General features: G+C 38.0%; 3 protein-coding genes across 3 annotated transcripts; 2 read left to right on the top strand and 1 right to left on the bottom strand.

The window, feature by feature from the left end:
- Window positions 1–4,734: 4,734 nt before the first annotated feature.
- Window positions 4,735–5,889, top strand: LOC139108222 (uncharacterized). The gene has a single exon (XM_070666311.1). The coding sequence runs from the start codon at window positions 4,735–4,737 to the stop codon at window positions 5,887–5,889; it is 1,155 nt and encodes a 384-aa protein (XP_070522412.1).
- Window positions 5,890–14,899: 9,010 nt separating this feature from the next.
- On the top strand, window positions 14,900–16,945 carry LOC139108221 (ankyrin repeat and KH domain-containing protein mask-like). Its single transcript, XM_070666310.1, has 9 exons — window positions 14,900–14,908; window positions 15,065–15,317; window positions 15,398–15,537; window positions 15,626–15,714; window positions 15,777–15,968; window positions 16,068–16,248; window positions 16,594–16,663; window positions 16,744–16,857; window positions 16,905–16,945. The coding sequence occupies exons 1-9, from the start codon at window positions 14,900–14,902 to the stop codon at window positions 16,943–16,945; spliced, it is 1,089 nt and encodes a 362-aa protein (XP_070522411.1).
- A 1,432-nt stretch (window positions 16,946–18,377) lies between these two features.
- On the bottom strand, window positions 18,378–19,526 carry LOC139108220 (uncharacterized). The gene has a single exon (XM_070666309.1). It carries the CDS (start codon window positions 19,524–19,526, stop codon window positions 18,378–18,380), a length of 1,149 nt encoding a protein of 382 aa, XP_070522410.1.
- Between the last annotated feature and the right edge of the window lie 1,036 nt (window positions 19,527–20,562).

Genomic DNA, 20,562 nt, shown 5'->3' with positions numbered 1-20,562 from the left:
TCAGCACATCAATAATTGTTAGTATGTAGTGGTAGCCTTTGTTGGCATATGTATATGGACGCATCTCAACCAAATCAGCTTGCCATAAGTCATCATATCCACGCACTATGACATGCCTCCGAGGAAAATTTCTTCTCGCTGGAGTATGTAATTTGTTTATTAACTGCCGCTTCTCAGAGCTTATTTTTTCAGACATGTTAGAGCTTTGAGATTCACTGCACTATTAATTTTGCGATAATGATAATGGCAACGGCAACGGCAACGGCAGCTGTTTAATTCTGTTCACCGCGAATAAATTTATTACGAAGCGTGTTTACCACAACCTGCAGACTACTCTGTAGTATTTCTATTTTCTTATTCAGCTCATTTAGTTGATCTTTTAAAATGCTAACATTTTGTTGAACATATCGCTTATTGGCCGCATCGGTATCATCCGTAGGTTCCGCCACACGTATAATTTTACGTGATCTCGCATCATAATCGGCGAATATTGTACAAAGAGCGTTATCACGAACAAAATTTCTAACTAATGCATTATATTGATAATAATCGACACCACTTCCTTCTTCTTCTCCACCAAGCAATGCTCCAAACTTGTTGATCGGCATTTTAATGTTAAATGAGTGAATTACATATGCATACTTCAATTTATGATAAGTCCAGCCTCGCGAAGTTCTTCAATAATTGATAAAATCTCATTATCGTGAGCGTTATGGCCTGCATGACGTGAAGCTTCGAGTAATCGAAGTCGATCCACAAGCTTGTTTGGATCGTTCCAATGAATGTAATCAGTTTTGTTATCATTTAATATCACAGTGCTTGGCATGCCTTGTCCAACTTTTTTATCCAATAATGGAGCGATTATACTTTTGTACTTGTGACCTTTGTTACTCTTTACTTGATTTTGCTTACTGTAATCACGTTTATGAGTGTTTGTTGACAAAAGTATACTTTTATAATACTGTTTATCAATATCCGTGTAACTGCTTTTATTGAGAAATTTCATAAAAATTAATTCGTAAAGTCCTACCGTCCCAGGATACTTTTTACCATCTATGAATATATCATCGTTTTTATTCAACTCAATACGTTTGCTATCAATCATGGTTCCACTATCGTTGAAATATACTCCATAAACGCTATCGATGTTAACGGATTTTTTGCCACTTAGTACAGCACCTAGATATTTCTGTCCTAATGGTTCATAATGAGTCTGAAGAATTTTCCAACCATCAGCTGTTTGTAACTGTTGTCGAATAGATGTTACCAGCTGTTCAGTATCCGTGGAATTAAAAATTTCATCGATGGAACTAGCGTGCAAAAATTCACGTGATAAGTTTCGCTGACCCACAGTTTTAGATGTCTCGTTTAATGTATGTAGATCGGTGTTTGATCGTTTCAACATTGATTTAATTGGAGTCGATACCATTATTGAAGATGTTACGTTTACACGTTTTGGAGTTGATGTCGTTATTGAAGATGTTGCGTTTACACGTTTCCGTTTTAGTGCCGATCTGTTATATTCTTTTTCTTCAGATAATGATATCGGCGATGCAGAGATTGACCGCGTATGTTTTGGTGTTGACACTTCTTCTCCAGAGTAATACAGTTCATTCTTCGGTATAACTGATTCGGCTTTGTTGTTTACAACGGTGTTTTCCACAATTTGTTTCAAAGGTTCGACGATGGGTTTAAAATGCCGCTCCAGTGCGATATTCTCATCCATTTTTCCCGTTTTCATAGCATGATATTTTTTGCGAATTAAATCACTCGTTTGAGCGATTTTCTTTACAATTGTTTCATGATTTTTAAGTTCATTAGTGGTATTCATATCGAGCGCAATGGATGTCTAATCGGCGTATAAACAACGACTGATTACATTAAGATACAGCAAAGTCGTTAAATCCCGTTTCTATATCGACCATTTGAAATGGCGCTGTCCTTGTCAATCACCACAAATTCATACTTTTTTTCCCAACATAGTTGGCACAATTTATTAAAATCTTCAAAAGACATATCATTGTTTACGTGATCGTTATATACATATTTCATATTTGTACCATCCTGTTTGAACAGGACCAATAAATTCGTATTATCACGTATGAGATGCTTCGGTATTTTCGCATACGTTTGACAAAGATAAAAGCTGTCAACGCTCGCTTGTCGCCCCATTGCAAAGTATTCTTTTACAACATCTTGCTTATCGCATGCTATGTCATCAAAGATAAAGATGGAATTCGGAAGTGCTTCACTCGGCGGAACAACATCACTGTTATTTGAACATGTGAAATAACCAATTTCTTCTATCGGCGTCAATATCTCTTTTAAATACAGATATTTCGGCTGTTGTAGCGATTTTGAGTATACATAAACATTTTCAAATCGTAGCCCATGTGGACTTTTTAACAGGCTTATCAGTACGTTAGTTTTACCACAATTCGATGGACCGCAAATGATAGCTCGAATAGAGCTCGGTAGCATGTTTCCATGCCTGCGTATCTCACGCTCACTTATTAACTTATCGTCGAAATTCACCACCTTAATTGGTGGCGCTTGCTGTATGAACCGCATTTTACTTTTTAAATGAGAACGATATCACTATGACAGGTATATTTAAAGCTGTGTATGCCAATTAAATGTTTAGTATTGAAGGTTTTTCTGTTCATGTCGGATGATTTTTACCGACATATAGACTATTTTGTAGAATAAGCTTCCAAATACTTAAAAATCGATTCAATGATATCATTGAAAACGTATATTAATAACCCCACACCGTTTATAAAACTGTTTAATGTCTAAAACAACTAAACAAAGTCTATTAAACAGAGCGATCAACGCACTTTCTTTTGAATTACACATACCTGGCTACCATTTTTGTGGTCCGGGAACTCGATTGAACGAACGACTTGCCAGGGGAGATCACGGTATTAATCTATTAGATGCAGCTTGTCGTGATCACGATATAGCATATTCGCGTAGCAGCGATCTTGCTGAGCGGCACGTGGCCGATAATATTCTTGCCAATAAAGCACTGCAACGTATTAAAGCAAAAGATTCAAGTTTCGGGGAAAAAGTTGCAGCCACAACCGTATAGGCAGCCATGAATACAAAAACGAAACTTGGTATGGGCTTACACTCGAAAAGAAAGAAATCATCGAAAAAAACGACGAAGAAACGAATACTTCCAGTAGCGAAACGTGGCGGTGTTTTACCGCTTTTGCCATTACTGGGTGTTATTAGTTCGCTAGCTGGTGGTGCCGCAGGAATCACAAAGGCTGTAAATGATAACAAAGCTGTGCAACGTCAACTTGAAGAAATAAAACGCCACAATCATGCTATGAAGGGCCGTGGAGTTTTTCTCAGTCCATACAAACGCGGTGGTGGAGTTAAAAAGAAAAATGAAAAAGGAAAAAAAAACGCCGATGCGGAATTAAAAATTCCCAAAGGCGCCACCACCAATTTACAGTTAAAGCAGATAGCGAAACATATGCGCATTCCATATTTTAGAGGTGTTTTTATGCGTAACGCCTTACCAGTTGGGGGAGTATATCGAAACGAAAGCGGTATTGTGAATTTAGATAACGTTGAAGGACTTGGCACCCACTGGGTAGCATATGCAAAGAGAGGAGATCGCGCAATATATTTTGATAGCTTCGGTAATCTTCGACCACCGCGAGAACTCGAGCGGTATCTGGGAAATAATGCAACACAAATTGAATACAATCATTCGTCATATCAACGCTATAATCAGAAAAACTGTGGACAATTATGTATACAATTTCTGCTAACGGTAGAAATACAATTTAAAGATAAACATCATACCATGTAAACTCAGTATCAAACATGTCGTTGACGTTCACGTTATCAGGTAAAAGTAGTAGCCTCGCGGTGAGCTACTTTCCAGCTGTTGATTTAAATAATGGTGAATATAAACTTGGGCTGGCAGATTTTGAAACGTATTATACAATTTCAAATGTAAACTTATCAAATAATAAGTTTTATTTCGATAATGATAAAGAGATTGTAATTCCCGATGGGTCATATGAGCTACGTGATATCGCAATGTACTTGAAAAATGCACTAGAACAGCATCATATCAACGATGCTGCAAAAAAGAAAACGATCGCGCATGCCAGTGTGAGTGATTACCCTTTGGTTATTCGAGCTAATAATAATACAATGAAAAGTGAAATTAGATGTGATTATCAAATAAATTTCACTAAACCAAACAACATAGGATCATTGTTAAGATTTTCACCAAATCGCATGCTCGAACCACTACTTTGGCATGAATCGGATGCGCCAATACAAATTAATGGTGTAAACATTATTCGAATTGAATGTAACATAACAGGTGGCGCATACAGTAACGGTAAACGTGTACACACAATACATGAATTTTCACCCAGCGTTCCACCGGGTTATAAGATATCTGAAACTCCAACGCAGATCATTTATCTCCCAGTCACCGTACGAAGCATTACGGATTTGTCGATTCGCATTGTGGATCAAAACGGTCAATTGCTTGATTTTCGTGGTGAAGAAATTACTGTGAGATTACACGTGCGGAGACGACTATAGTAAGGAATGCTCGTTTTGAATGAAACATCGCAAGTGAAACAGTCTAAGTACATAGTTTCTAACAGAAAAAACTTAATTATAAAAAAAAACTCTCAGCGTTGAACATTGAATTCTTAAAATCGTTGGGTTTTCGTGTACGCAATATTTAAAAAAATGGCTGGAATATTAGCCGTAGAAAGTGAGCCGATCTTCGACGATAGTATTGTTAAAATCGAAACTCACACATACAATCCATATGCTAACACAACATTTGGACATAGTGATGAAATAAGAATACCGATACAGCAACAAGATTTATATACATTGCCATGTGATAGTTTTCTGTATGTTGAAGGAAAATTGTCAGTAAAAAAACCTAATGATAAGTCAACAATTGTGCTCGGAAATAATTGTGTTGCATTTATGTTCGATGAAATTCATTATGAGCTTAATGGCGTTGAAATTGATCGCAACAGAAACGTTGGAATAACGAGTTCTCTCAAGAATTATATATCATTAACATCTGATAATGCTTTAATACTGCAAAATGCTGGATGGAATGGGTCGACGTCCACTGCTGGAGGATACTTTAATTTTTGCATACCACTTCGTATATTATTGGGCTTCTGCGAAGATTATAAGCGTGTGGTTGTCAATGCTCGTCATGAATTAATTTTAATACGCGCCCGCAATGATAATAATTCCATTATGGGAGATTCTACGACTGAGCCTGAGATTGAATTACATAAAGTGCAGTGGCGAATGCCACATGTTATGTTAAACGAAGTCAATAAATTATCGCTGCTGCGAACTTTAGACAGCGGACGATATTTAAGCATGACTTTTCGTTCGTGGGATTTATATGAATATCCACTTTTACAAAGTACGACAAAACATTCATGGGCCGTCAAGGCTGCAACACAGCTTGAGAAACCTCGATATGTTATTTTTGCTTTACAAACTGGTCGTAAAAATATTATGTCTAGATCATCAGCTGTTTTCGATGCTTGTGAACTAACCAATGTAAAATTTTATCTTAATTCTGAATGTTATCCATATGATGATTTGAACTTAGATTTTAGCAAAAACAGATACGCCATTCTTTATGATATGTTTGCGCGTTTTCGTAAATCTTATTATGGTTGCCATTACGGTGAAGTTTTTTGCAACATAACCACATTTCTTTCAAATGGACCATTCGTCGTCATCATGGACGTAAGAATATATGGACGGAGTCTAAAGCATGTGGATGAGCAAGGGGTTTGGCAAATTTGCCGTAAGGGGAATGAGAGTGCTATTCTTCCCTATCATCTTAGTGTCTCTTTTTAGAAGTGGACACCGTCGGCTTTGTAACGAACTTAGCCAAAGTTGCGTAGTTTTTTCGAAGAGAGTATAATCTGTATAATACAAAAGATCGCGTAATATTCAGGTTAGAAATTTCAGTGCCAATTTTCGAGGATTGTGTCAAGTATTTTTTATTAATTATAAAAAATGTCATCCTGTATAATTCCGGGGTGCACTAATCGGACTGATCCGAAAAGAAAACGCGACGTGCAGATTAATGTGGAAAATTTTAGAAGAATTTCGTATCACAAGTATGTATAACATAATAGTATTTTTTTACTTTGTTTTTTGTAAAAATGATATACATGTATTAGTATATTTATCAATATTATAAAATATGTATTAGTAGTACATTTAAGGCTAATATATTTTCTACGTTATGAAATTGTTACACATTATTAAATTCTTTATATATTTTAGATTTCCTCAAAAGCCACACAAATGCCAAATGTGGTTAGCTGCTTTAAAGCTACATAATTGGAATCCTTCAAAAACAGCTACCATTTGTTCTGAGCATTTTACAGAAAATGATTTTTTGAATTGGTGCACTAGTAAACGAATGTTAAAAAATACAGCAGTTCCTTCGGTATATATTTGTATGGAATATTTGTATTACGCATGTAATAATTTAATCTAATTGGTTTTCCCCAAAAACTTGCAAATTTGTGTAATATAAATACTGTTGGTGATTAATCATAAGTTTATTTTAGATTATCAGAAAGTACTTTTAATGAATAATGAAATACAAACTTTATTTACTTTCTGCTTATTCTAAAGCAACATATGGTTAGTCAATACTTTAGTAAAAATCAAAATCGAAGAATAAATTGAGTATAAAGAGAAAATGATTGAAGCCTAAATGAAACTTCTAAGAAGCGTACATTAAGACAATAATATGTAAAAGAACATTACATTCTTACATTTAGTTTCAATGTATACTTTCTAGAAGTTTTATTTATTATAGTCACTTTTTTTTTATATTCAACTTAAGCTACGATTTTTACTTTTATCAAGGTATGTGTACAAATATGTATATTCTTGAAACCAGCAATTTAGTAATAGCAGCATTTATTATATGAAGTAATATTAATTTTTTATTTAGATTAATGTATCTGTATGTATGAATGTATCAGAAGAGCATGAAATATCTGCATCTTCAGCATCGACAGTAAGTGATAATAAATTATGCCAGTTAAAATATGCCAAAATTACATGCACAAATGTACTTGCTATTTTTGTATTTTAGATTGGGACAAAAGTAGATTCTTTAACTTGCATGACACCAAAAAGAATATTTAATTCTCCAAATAAGAAGCGGCTTCGAGAAACGTATAAACGGCAACTAAAATTAATTCGCCAACAATTGTATCATTCTGAACGACAACAAAAGCGGTACAAGAAGCAAATTCAAACTCTCGAAGAAACATTACGGTCAGTAAAACAAAAGAACTTGTTATCAACAGACGAAATGGAGATTATTACAAACTTTGGTGAGTGGAATAAGAGTTTATTAAATCGACAAATACGTAAACTTAATAAACTCAAAGTTCCTCGTATATATAGTCCTGAATTGCGTTGTTTTGCTCTCACACTTCACCATTACTCTCCTTGAGCATATAATTACGTTCGAAAAAAAATGAACAATTGCTTACCACATTCAAAAACACTTTCCAAGTGGTATATGTCGGTGCATGGTGAACCAGGAATAAATTCTGAGGCACTTAAATTAATAAAATGTCGTATTCAAAATTCATCTTATAAATTACTTGGTGCGTTAATGTTTGACGAAATGGCTATACGTCAGCATGTGGATTACAACTCAGGTGCAGTTTGTGGATTTATAGATTATGGCGAAAATATTGAAAATGATAATTTATTATTGGCTAAAGAGGCTTTGGTTTTTTGTGTGGTTTGCTTAAATGAAAATTGGAAGGTGCCTATCGCTTATTATTTAATTAATGGTATGAATGCTGAAAAAAAAGCGAATTTATTAATTCAATGCTTAATGTGTTTGCATGAAGTTGGATTAAGAATTATATCAGTTACGTTTGATGGCACGATAACTAATTTAAGTGCATTAAAAACATTAGGTTGTAATTTTGATAATAATTTAAAAACATACTTTCAGCATCCATCAACGGAAAATAAAATTTTTGTTTTTCTGGACGCTTGCCACATGATAAAATTGGTAAGAAATACTTTAGGATCATGTAAAATTATAACGGATGGCAATGAAGAAATTCAATGGCAGTATTTGGAAAAACTTCATGAGCTTCAAACAGTCGAAGGATTTCATTTAGGAAATAAGTTAAGTTTAAGACACATTGAATACGCGAAACAAAAGATGAAAGTTAATTTAGCAGCACAACTCTTGAGCAAATCAGTTGCTGATGCTCTTATATTTTGCACGGATATTTTAAAATTAAAACAATTTCAGGGTTCTGCTGCCACATCTAAATTTATTAAAATATTTAATGATTTATTTGACATATTTAATTCAAAATCTTTACAACAACATGGACTTTCAAAACCTATTAATTTTAACAATTTTGAGCAATTAAAACAAAAACTGGAAGAAACAGTTAATTATATAAAAGGTTTAAAAATACGAAATTCTTTAAATACATCCGTTACAATTATAAATTCAAAGAAAAGAACTGGTTTTATTAGCTTTTTAATTAACATTAAAAGTTTACTTGCATTATTTGAAGAAATATGTAAAAAAGAAAAAATTGTAATGTACATACCAACGTACAAATTAAGTCAAGATCATCTTGAAACACTTTTCAGTGTTATCCGGTCGCATGGTGGTTTTAACAATAACCCCACTGTTAAACAATTTAAATCTGCGCTAAAGAAAATAATAACGCATAACGAAGTATCGGCACCATCGACGGGAAACTGTATACCGTTAGAAGAAATATTAATTTTAAATGTTTCCTCCGCAAAAAAAACCGTTGATATTATTAATCAAAGTTTGTTTTCCTCGTTATTTAAATGGACTGACTTACTTCAGACAGACGAAACTCACGATTATACAGAAAATATTCCATACACAACAGATTTTAGTATTAATGTTATTGTTTATATAGCTGGGTTTATTGTACGTAAGTGCCAAAAAATTATAAAATGTGCAGAGTGTTTAAAAGCACTATTAACTTCAGACGAAGAAATAACATATCATGCCTTAATACGAGTTAAATCACGTGGGTATTTGTTAAACCCATCTGCGGACGTAACATTTATATGTAGATGTGCTGAAAAAGCCATTAGAACTAGGTTTACAAATAATAATACATTACCTAAAAATGTATATGAAACTAAATTATTAAAAAATGAAATTGTTCAAGAATTTATAGGCAGAAATATTTTTAAGCAATTAAATGATCACATAAAAAATCAAGAACCCTTAAAAAACCATCGCATTAATTTAATTAAATTAATAGTAGAAACGTATATAAAAATTCGTATTTGTCATTTTCTTAAAGAACCGAATTTAAGAACAACAAACAGACAATTTTATAATAAGTTGATACTATTTAAGGGACAATAAATTTAAATAATTTGTAATAATTAGTTCAATTTTTATTGACTGTAATTGTATTAATTGTAATAATTAATTTTAGGTTTTATAATATTTTGTATTTAAAAACATAAACTTTATTTCATATTTTGTCATACTTAGTATCATTTTTTATATGTACAACGCTCTCTTACAATCCTGTAAAGAGTAAATTAAAAAAAATATTAGAGAAAAGATAAATAAATTTGTATATTCGTCGCAGATATAAATTTACATTTACTATCAAATACTGACTAAAAATCTCTTTTCAGTCTTCATACGTGGAGATGAAATTTTTGGGTTAGCAAACATAGAGTATATTTCCAGCCTTTCGGGAACCGTCGAATATGCGGCGGAAACACACGACGGTGTCCTATTGTAGAAAGAGAGAGTACTACACCCCCCTTACCGCGAATTAGGCAGGTTCCGAATTTTAGACTCCATCCATATATTCTTACGTCCATGGTCGTCATCGATTGTTCTCGACAGAACGAGTCAATTAAAAGCGCCAGTGTGGATGTGCGAATAGAATTTGATTGTAAAGAAAATGTGCCTCACAATACTACGGCATACTGCCTCATTTTACATGACCGTATAGTCGAATACAGCCCATTGTCCAATGTTGTGCGGAAAGTTTTATAAAGTTGCAATGTCAACAAAATATTCTTATAAAATAAACAATTTTATCGATGAAAAATTATGTTTTAATACAATTAAATTGTAATTAAAATTACAAACAATAATGAAATAAAAAAATCTATTTATAATTATAATGTAAAAATTATTTTAACCTAGTCCTAACTTTCAGGCTCGAAAAATGGATCATGCTCCATATTAAATAAAATTTTCTTAAACCGAAGTCATCGCATGTATATTCATCCATATAATTATTATAATCCCGATCGTTTTTACAGTGCTCTCTGCTGCTCTCATATTTGTTGAATATTAATTAATACAATTAAAATTACAATTACATTTAATACTTATAATAAATCATTTAATAAAGTGGAACCACGTTTTCTAAAAATTATAATAAAAACAATGCAAATTATGTGATAATGTATAAAAAAATGTGAAATCTGATGTTATCCACATTGAAGCATACAAAGAAAGGCCAATTATGCATTCGCTGAAAAAATATAACACCGACAATTGTAATAAGATCTTCAATGAGGTGGAAAAGAATTTAAAAATGAAACATTCACAATCCCAGTAAGATTAAAGTGTAAATTGAATCCATAGATGTCATTCACATTATACAATTGATATAACTTAAGAGGTTCTTGACCGGAAACATGTTAGATCATCAATAAGGTGGAACCACGTTTTCTAAGAATTAAAAATGAGACAATGCAAATTATGCGATAATGAATATATAAAAGAGAGGATTTGAAATCTGAATATATTCAGTGAAGCAACGATTTTTCCAAGCAACGTTTGAAGCAAATTTATTTTACTCTGTTGTAACCCAAACCCCGTTACAACACGAAACATGACGCAGGGCATTTCGGAATAAGTATCTCGTAATTAAATAACCTCGGAGGATGCAAGATCAGCAAACCTCCTTAAGAAATTAAATAATAAAAGAAACACGTGCGAGAACTTATTGCCGAAATCGCTGAGGTTGCATTCGCCGAACTACCGAAGTTCGGCATTGCAACTCGAGGAGGCCAAGGCCCTGCGTCACTATTAAATAACCGCGGCCCGTCACGGACGGGCAGTCGCATCAAAGTCCGTGCCGTAAACTGAGAACGGTGATAACGAAAGTTCGGTCGCGTGCCAAGTAAGAAGAGACCTCGCGGAGACGAGGACGCGTGACAACGCGAGGACGTGTGCCGAGCCGACAGAAGGAAAACTTAGGGAAATAGAAAGGTGCAACAGTGTAATCAAATAAAAAGCCTAATCTTTTATTCCGATAAAATCAATTATTTCGCCCTCTCTCTCACGGATCCCGAAGGACGGACCCCGTGCACCGGCCCCGGTGCAACAACTCGTAAAAATGTCATCCGTGTTAGGTGATGCATTTGTCATGCGACAAAAAGATCGCATAGAAAATCATATTTTTGTTGAATATCCAGCCATTGGGGTAAGTAATATTGCATAAAATTAAAAAAATTATTTAAATTGTAAAAGTAACAATAGAAAAATATAATTTTTTAATTCTACAGCGCATATATGTGGATGGTGAGCCCATGCACAATGTGAAAATTAAAAATTTAGTCAGGTTGCTAATACCTCATACGCAACCTGTAAGTTATTTTTTATTCACGTAAATAATATCCAATGTATTTTAATAAAAGCCATGTATTTTATGTATTTTATGTATTTTTCAGAATTGGATCGACCCCTATGATATCAAAATCAGGAGGTTTATTAATATTCAGCAAATACTGGAGCAGCGAAGAGCGCGACAAAACGATCGGGAATATAATAATTATGTATGGATGAATCAACACACTGGAGAAGACTTCGGTTTACGAACATTATTTAATATGGATTATGATAAATTCTTCGAGCCCGAAAGCTAGGACTAGGTTAAGGTTAAAATAATTTTTAGATTATAATTATAAATATTACTTGTAATTGTAATTGTAAATAGTAAAAAATAATACTTTATCTTTACTATAAAATAGCGTTTAAATGTAAATATAAAATATGTAATAAAGTAATATTAAAAAAATTTTTTATTTTATTAATGTATGCGCCGCTGTTCTTAATGAAATAAAATTTCTACCGTCTCCTGATCTTGCTACGTTTGCATTTTAATTTCTCGGTATTATGGTCTCGTCACCTGAGTGTAGTCTCGCCATCAAATGCGCATTGAAAAAAAATGCATTCTTTTCGCATAAGCATTTTTATGCATCGCGATTATGCGACGAGCTCGTAGCTGCCTGTCGTGAACGAAACGTATCGCGAGATGGATAATTGCAACTCGATTATCCATCACATTTTTAACCGCGAGATAGGTGCGAAAAACGTTTTTAGTTCCGGTGGTTTGTGGTGCAACACGCACAAAAAAAATAACGTCGCGTTGCTATACGTCTATCAGGGCGACCGGCTGCGTGACTACGTCCGAACGCGAAAAGTCGACGAGGTTGTCGTCGACAGAACACCGAGAGTTGGCGACGACGGGGCGCACATTGTAGACAAACGTCTACATTTGTGTGGCCATACGAGGCGCTTCGCCTTTATCAACGACGACCTGCCGTCAGTGAAAAGAAAGCGGCCCAACTAATTGGTGAGCAAAATTTTATATTTTTTAAATTTTTTTATCCAATTTTCGGTGAAAATGCGTGGATTCTCGGATGCGTAAAGATGGTCGGTGCGTAATAAAAAAATGGTCGGTGCGAAAATGGGCGTTGTGTAAGATTTTCGCTGACATGCGAGTTTTAATTCTTGTGGCAATGAGCGGGGCGCGGGGGTGGGGGGAAGGATCTACAGCAAGAAGAGCGCAGGGAGGAGTTTTAATTCTTGGGACAATGAGCGGGGCGCGGGGACGGGGGAAGGATCTACAATTCTTGGGGCAATGAGCGGGGCGCGGGGACGGGGGGAAGGATCTACAGCAAGAGGAGCGCAGGGAGGTGGAATCTCACTGGCGTAGAGACATAAGAGAAAAAGAGTGGGGTGACTCGTTCGTCTCTACGCCTGTGAGATTTCCCCTCCCTGCGCTTCTCTTGCTGTAAATCTTTCCCCCGTCCCCGCGCCCCGCTTATTGTCCCATGGATTAGAACCCGTGTTTATTCCCTACTTAAATAAATGCCTAATTGAGATGATTTGCCGGGTTCAGTATAAAAATCCATAAGTGACTTAAATTTTTGTCCAATTACAAAAATATTTTTAATATTTGAAACAAAATTCTTAATAATTATAATACTTCCATTAATTAAATAACAGCAATTATCAGGCTCACTTGTTTTTAATGTATAGTTTTCAAATGTAACTTTATGAAATTGTTTCCATGAATGAAAATCGCAGTGTAAATTTAAATTGCTAATAAGTGGACCGTTGAAATGTAGATTGTGAAGTTTAGTATTAACTTTCTTTACTTTTTGATTATTAGAAAAAAAATTATATTTGCTTATTCGACAAACAATTTGTTCCAATACTTTATCATTTTTTCTAATCATTTTTAAAATTGATTGTAAATAATTTTCGAATGGAAAAGCACTAAAATTTGACAGAGTTCCAAATTTTAATACGTCATCATAAATATGTAATAAATTGTAAATATTACTCGATGCATTTTCTTTGCCATATAAAATAATAAATGTTTTTACAAAGTACTCTAATAAAGATTTGGCAAAATCTAAATAACAACGGATGTGTTTAGAATTTGATAAAATTGTAATTGCTACGTGTAAAGTTAAAAAATTTAAATATTTGTCATATTTCAAAACAGATTTCAAAACAACAGGTCCCGTGTATAACAAAAATGTTCTTAATTCTGTTGCTTTCCATCTTTTACATTCAAGTAATGATCGCGTTTTTCTGTTAATTTCACATGGAATATGAACTTAAGATTTTCTAACGATTTCGATATTTCATACATTTCATTAAATGATAGTTTAGACCGAGGTTTTCCGAAGCACCATAAATTAACAACTAATTTTCGAACAACTCGGAGAAAAATTAAATGCATTGGATCCGACGGAAAATCTTTTATCATATCGATATTAGGAATTGATTCTAAAATAGATGTATCTGTATGATGATTTTTTTGTAATTTTAATTTAAAATCATTATTCGTTCTTAAAGGAAAACTATTTAAATCTGGAAAACATACGCGATCATGATAATATTCTCCTTTTATTGTACATTTTGGGCATGAGTAATAACCGGTATAGCCTTTTATTAATTTAATAAAAGATTTAGCAGGTACATCGCATATAAAAACATTAATTTTAAATGGATAAGTATGATTATTAATTATTATACCGTGTGTTGTCAAAATAATTGCTTCTTCTGTAAAATCTTTCAAAAAAATGTTTACATTTGTAGGCTTTTCATTTCCGTAATAAATTTCAACAATATTAACTTCATTGTAATTTTCAACTAAATTACATAAAATAGGATATACTTGACTACTTGAACTTTTAAATATAGGGAGGCCATCGATATCAAGAGGCACGGCAGTGCCTCGCGCCAAGTATAGGCGCAGCGAGGCACTGTCGTGCCTCTATTACGCGAGACGACGTTTTGAGAAATCCGTAGATTACCGGATCTGAATAACGGCTCAACCAATCGCTTTCTTAATAGGCATATTGTATAGATTAGGGTCGACTTATATAATAAAAGTCTTTTTATTATTTCGCTGCGTGGTCTATAAATAAAGATATCGCGATGTTAATTTTGGTTACAAGTATAAAATTATTAAGATACTCCGTCGTCATTTTTACGTCTCAAAAAATGTCCCTTTCGTTTTCGCGTCGCTAGATGGTGCGGGTTGATTTATCGATATTATCGACTCTGTTGATTGACGTGTGAGGTTAGTGATCCGCAGTGATCAATTAATTAAGGTAAGTGTGACTAATATTATTTAAATGTATATATTATATCAGATATAATTTAAACGTTATTATTAATAATCTTATATTTCAGAGATGGCTGAATCATCAAGAGATGACAAGATATATAACGACAGTTAGCGACAAAAAGCTCTTAGAAAAATGTCAGGAGTGTGTGAAAGTAATAAGAGCTGCCAAAGAAACACAGGCTGTTAAAGCGAATAAAAATGCCACAATACTATTAGAAGAACTTGATATGGAAAAGACAAGAGAGTCGAAAAAGGCGGCTGCTGCGCGAAGACGAGAGAGAAAGAAAAAGAAAAAACTTGAGAAGAAGGAAGAAAAACGTAAACTTCATGAGGAGTATAAGAAAAATAAAATAAGGAAGAAAACAGAAAAAAATCAAATGAGGAATGCGATCGAGCAGATGACAGCGAACATGAGGGCGGCGATGAAAGAATGGAGAGTGTACCATCTCCTGTGAACAGAAACCCGGAGGATCCTGATAGAGAAGAGGGTGATAGTGGAATAGATACAAACAGTCAGGGAAGTTGCAGTAGCAATGATGTAAAAGCAAGAGAAAAAAAGAAGGAAAAAAGAAAAAAAAAATTATAATAATAGTCCTAGTAACAACGATAAGGATACGTCCCCACAGCGTTCGTCCAAGACCCTTTTTTCACAAAACACGAATTTATCTCAAAATACGGCAACATCGACCAAATCTCAGAATAATACTTTGGAAAAGTAAGTAAACGCATTTTTCTTTGTTATCTCTACCTATTTTTGAATATCAATAATTTTTACAGGTCCTTGAGGCATCCTGCTGATAGAGAAGATTTTGAAGCGACTGGTAATGAAACTTATGTTCCTGGCAAAGGAAAAAAGTCTTATAATAATCAATACGATGGAGATACTTTAAACACGTCATCGAAAGCGAGTAATACCAGCCCCAAACAAAGTGGAAAGCGTGAAGAAGGATGGAAAGAAGTTGTACGAAAGTAAGATACATGTTCTTGAAAAAAGTTTTCCAAAATTCTTTTCTTTATGTATTTTGGTTAATATTATTTACGGCTATCTAATGTAATTGTGGTTTACAGAGGACAGTCTGATGATTCGGGAAGATTTTTGAATTCACCGTTTCGTTCTAAAAAAGTGTCCGTTTCCACAAATGCTATCAGCCGAGTAATAGGCAGAGGTGGCAGTCATATAAATGCTATTCGTGGTGCTACGGGTGCGCACATCGAAGTAGAAAAGCAAAGTAAATGTCAATTGGAAAAAGTCATTACCATTAAGTGAGTATTTATTACGTTTTGTGCATTGGTAACATATATGGCATCATTTTTATAGGCAAATTCTCAAATAAAAAAATTAAAAATTGAAAAAGGCGGCTGCTTCGCGAAGACGAGAGAGAAAGAAAAAGAAAAAACTTGAGAAGAAGGAAGAAAAACGTAAACTTCATGAGGAGTATAAGAAAAATATAACCACTTTTGATAAGGAAGAAAACGGAAAAAAATCAGATGAGGAATGCGATTGAGCAGATGATGCATATGAGGTTTGATATTTAACCAAATAAAACAGTTAAAAAATGTAAAATTTATAAACATATATTTTATTTGTTAATAGCCATCCGAGTTTGAAACTGAAGAAGAATCTGACGATTATTCTGAATATTCTGAAGCTTTTGACAGTGAAGGTACTTTATCGCCAACAACTTATTTTTATGTTATAATTTATATTGTATTATCTCTATATTTCTTTATATTATTTTAACAGAAGAGTTAGGCATTTCCGAAGAATCGGGAAAAGATTGGTCAGATTTAGAAAGAGAAGCGGCTGAGGAAGACAAAGAAAGAGGAGATGAACGTTATCGTGACGATTATAGTTCTAGTATATTTTAATATTTATAAGTGTTTAATTGAAATTCGTTTGTTTAGCTCCAGAAAGAGTGACAGACACGATAGACATGATAATTTAGTTAATGTATTTTTACAGAAAATAAGTGAAAAGGATTTACACACTGAGAAAAGAGTACACAAGAAATGATACAAATGCTGATTCCAAGTAAAGCTTTCTTAAGGTATAACAATTTATAAAAATGTAACACGGTAGTTTCGCGTTCGGAGAGCTCGTCGGAAGCCAGAGTGCGAGTGTAAAGAACCGAGACTTGGTTAATCGTAAAATAAAAGATTTATTTTGAAAAGAAATAATATAGAGTCAAAATAATACACTTAGTCTAAGAGTGAATGAAACAAAGGAATAAACAATGTAATAAGCTAAAGATGAATTGAACAAAAACGGCCATCCACCGTGAGCTGGATTCAATGTGAACGCTAGTTCGAATCGCTTTGGGACGTATCTTATGTAGCGGGCCGTGCCGGTCGTACAGGCTCCGCGGTTGCGAGTCGGCGACGCGGGTTACAGAATGGGTCACTCGGGCCGTGTCGGTCGTACAGGCTCCGCGGTCGCGAGTCGGCGGCGCGGATTACAAGCCAGGCCGTTCGGGCCGTATCGGTCGTACAGGCTTCGCGTTCGCGAGTCGGCGGCGCGGGTTACAAGCCAGGCCGTTCGGGCTGTATCGGTCGTACAGGCTTCGCGTTCGCGAGTCGGGGCGCGGGTTACAAGCCAGGCCGTTCGGACCGTATCGGTCGTACAGGCTTCGCGTTCGCGAGTCGGCGGCGCGGCGACTTAAATTGCCTATGAGACGGAATGCTAGGGCCGTGTCGGCGCAAGAGAGAGAGAGAGTCGGGAGCGCCCGAGTCTCGGAGATGTCGGTGTCGAGGACGGCCGGGAGCGCCCGGACGAAGGAAGGCTCGGGAGCGCCTGAGTCTCGGATATGTCGGTGTCGAGGACAGCCGGGAGCGCCCGGACGAAGGAAGGCTCGGGAGCGCCCGAGTCTCGGAGATGTCGGTGTCGAGGACGGCCGGGAGCGCCCGGACGAAGGAAGGCTCGGGAGCGCCCGAGTCTCGGAGATGTCGGTGTCGAGGACGGCCGGGAGCGCCCGGACGAAGGAAGGCTCGGGAGCGCCCGAGTCGTGTAGAGCGAAGTCGGTTTCGAAGGCCGGGTGAGCCCGGTCGAGGAAGACTTGGGAGCGCCCAAGTCCTGGAGGATTGGATGCTGGGGTGCTCTCCAGCGCGGAAAAAGGTGCCTCGTTTGCGTTCGAGGCGGTTTATATACCCGTGGGCCCGGGAGTGGGGGACACCCCACTCCCGAGCGGTCTGTGGCGGCGCGCGGTATGGGCGGTTGGGCGGCCCATGTTACCCGCTACGGTAATCCGCGCTACGGGCGGTTGATCGGCCCGCGTAAATCAAACTAGTGGACGGGACCGCGCAAAGTCTGGGGCGAACAGTGGTAGTCGCGGCGCGGGGTCTAAATATTCTTCGTGGCCACAGGCCACATCACCCCCCTGTTTAGGGTGCTGGTTTCTGAACCTTTCGGCACAGTGTTAGTCGTCCATCGGCCGCGAACCGCAGCACCCATCTGCCGGTTGCTGACCGGGCCCGGTATTTCCGGTTCTGTTGTATGGCCGACATAGGCACCTGGACTATCTCCTCATCTGGTAGTTGGATAGGCACCTGAAGTGGTACTCCGGCTCTCGCGGTCCAGCCCTTGTTGACTACATAAGCGGGTGGAGCTGGTGGAGGCGTGACTGGTGGTCTTGATGACATGGCGGCGGCGAAAGGCGGTAGAGGCAGCACGAGTGGAGTTGCCGACGTTTGCCGGGCGTCTGAGATGGCTGCAACTTCTGCTGTCGCTCGTACTTCAGCTGGCGCGTTGCCTGGGGCGGCTGCTGGGTTCCGTGCCGTGGCTGGTGGTGGCATGGATCCCCTGGCTGCCACTGCCCTGGTGGTCGAAGGCGTCTCCGTGGCCCTAGTGTGCTTCTGTGCGAAGGCCTGGACGGGATGCTCGCTGGTTGTCGGCTGCCTTTCTATTCCAGCCACTGTGGGTACCTCTGGTCGTGGTGGACGTACCACTTTCATCGACCGAAAGATCGGCTTCGGTGGTTCCTGCGAGCCGTACCTCGTCGTTTTGGGGGGCTGTGGTGCTGTTGACAGACCACCTTGTCTTTGCCCCGAGTTGCCCGGGATACTGGGCATGGTCGTTCCTCTGGCCGTGCTTTTGTCCCGAGTGGCAGCGTTGATCCGGCCCGCGGTTGTGGCTCCTTTTCCGGGAGGTTGCCGTTCCTGCTCCCTTGAACCGCCTGGCCCACTTGCGGTCACTGTTGGTGGTGCACTGGCTACAGTGCTGCTTGCCGCAGCTTTTGAGGCCACGGCGGTGCCTTTCCGTGGCGGCTTTCGGGTAGTCGTAGTCCCCGTGGGCTGGTTTTGCCGGTTGCGCGTTGTCTTTGGTGGAGCGGGTGGAAGCTCCTCCAGCCAGCGTGTATGTGCTCGCTGGCTGCCGTCTCCCCGTTGTACCCAGGTCCCGACCCGGGGCGCCGGGTAGCGTCGGCTGGGGTCTATCGGTGATGGCCAGACCCCTGGCGGTGGGCTGGCCGGCGGCGATTCACTCTCCTCGCTCATACTTCCGAACAATTCTCGCAAACGCTCCTTCTTCTCCATGGTCGATTGCTCGAATGGTATCTGGGTCAGTCGAGCGTGCCTTATATACCCCATGAGGAGAGGTTGATTGGCTCGGGATTGGTCGGTCTCTGCTGGAAGGGGGTCTGGTTTCAGATCCTGTATATGTATGCGGCGATGCCAACGCCCTCGGCTGTCGCGGAGGTCAACTATTACTGGTGATATGAACCTTTTTACTGAGAACGGGCCCGAATACTTTGGTGCTAATTTCGCATTAAATCCTTCGGCCTTTTGCGATAATGGATGCTCTTTCTTCCATACGGACTCGCCCAATTGCGGTTTCCACTCCCATCGTCGCAAATTGTATGCTGCTTCCTGCCGCTGGAAGGCGCGTGCCAGCTTGATTCATACCAATTGAAAAGCCTCGTTTAGCGCTTGCTGTGTGCGATGAGGTGTGCTAGGAGTGGCATGGCGTCGGTCGTCAGGATGTGTAAGTGCTAGTTCCCGTCAATGATTTAGAAAGGCGGGTGTGTAGCCGGTGGCATCATGCTGCGCGGTATTAAAAGCAAACTGGATGGGACCTAGCTGTTCGTCCCAGCGTCGATGGTTTGTCTTCGTATATTGCGCAATCATTGTTTTTATGGTGCGGTTAGTTCGCTCGACCGGGTTACACTGTGGCGTGTAAATGGGCATGGTCCGGTGCTGTATATGCCAGGCTTGCAGTAATCGTCCTAGTTGACGTGAACGAAATTGAGTGCCGTTGTCAGTGATTACTTGGTCAGGGCATCCGTGCCGGTACAGTATCTTTTCGATGACCGCGGCTGTAACGGCTCCTGCTGTTGCTCTGTGCAGAGGTTGGAGCTCTATCCACTTGGAGAAACGGTCCTGCATGACCAGAAGCCACGTGTTGCCCTTTCGTGACCGAGGTAGGGGCCCTACCAGGTCCATAGTCACTTGCTTCCATGGTGCTGTAACGGGCGTCGTGTGCAATTTCCCGGCCGGCTTGGTGGGCGAGATTTTGTAGGCGAGGCAATTCTTACAACGTCTCACGAATCGCTTAATATCGCGGAACATACCC

The sequence above is a fragment of the Cardiocondyla obscurior genome, linkage group LG14 (assembly GCF_019399895.1).
Source record: "Cardiocondyla obscurior isolate alpha-2009 linkage group LG14, Cobs3.1, whole genome shotgun sequence".
Lineage (NCBI taxonomy): Eukaryota > Metazoa > Arthropoda > Insecta > Hymenoptera > Formicidae > Cardiocondyla > Cardiocondyla obscurior.
This window is presented reverse-complemented; position numbering and strand designations above follow the sequence as displayed.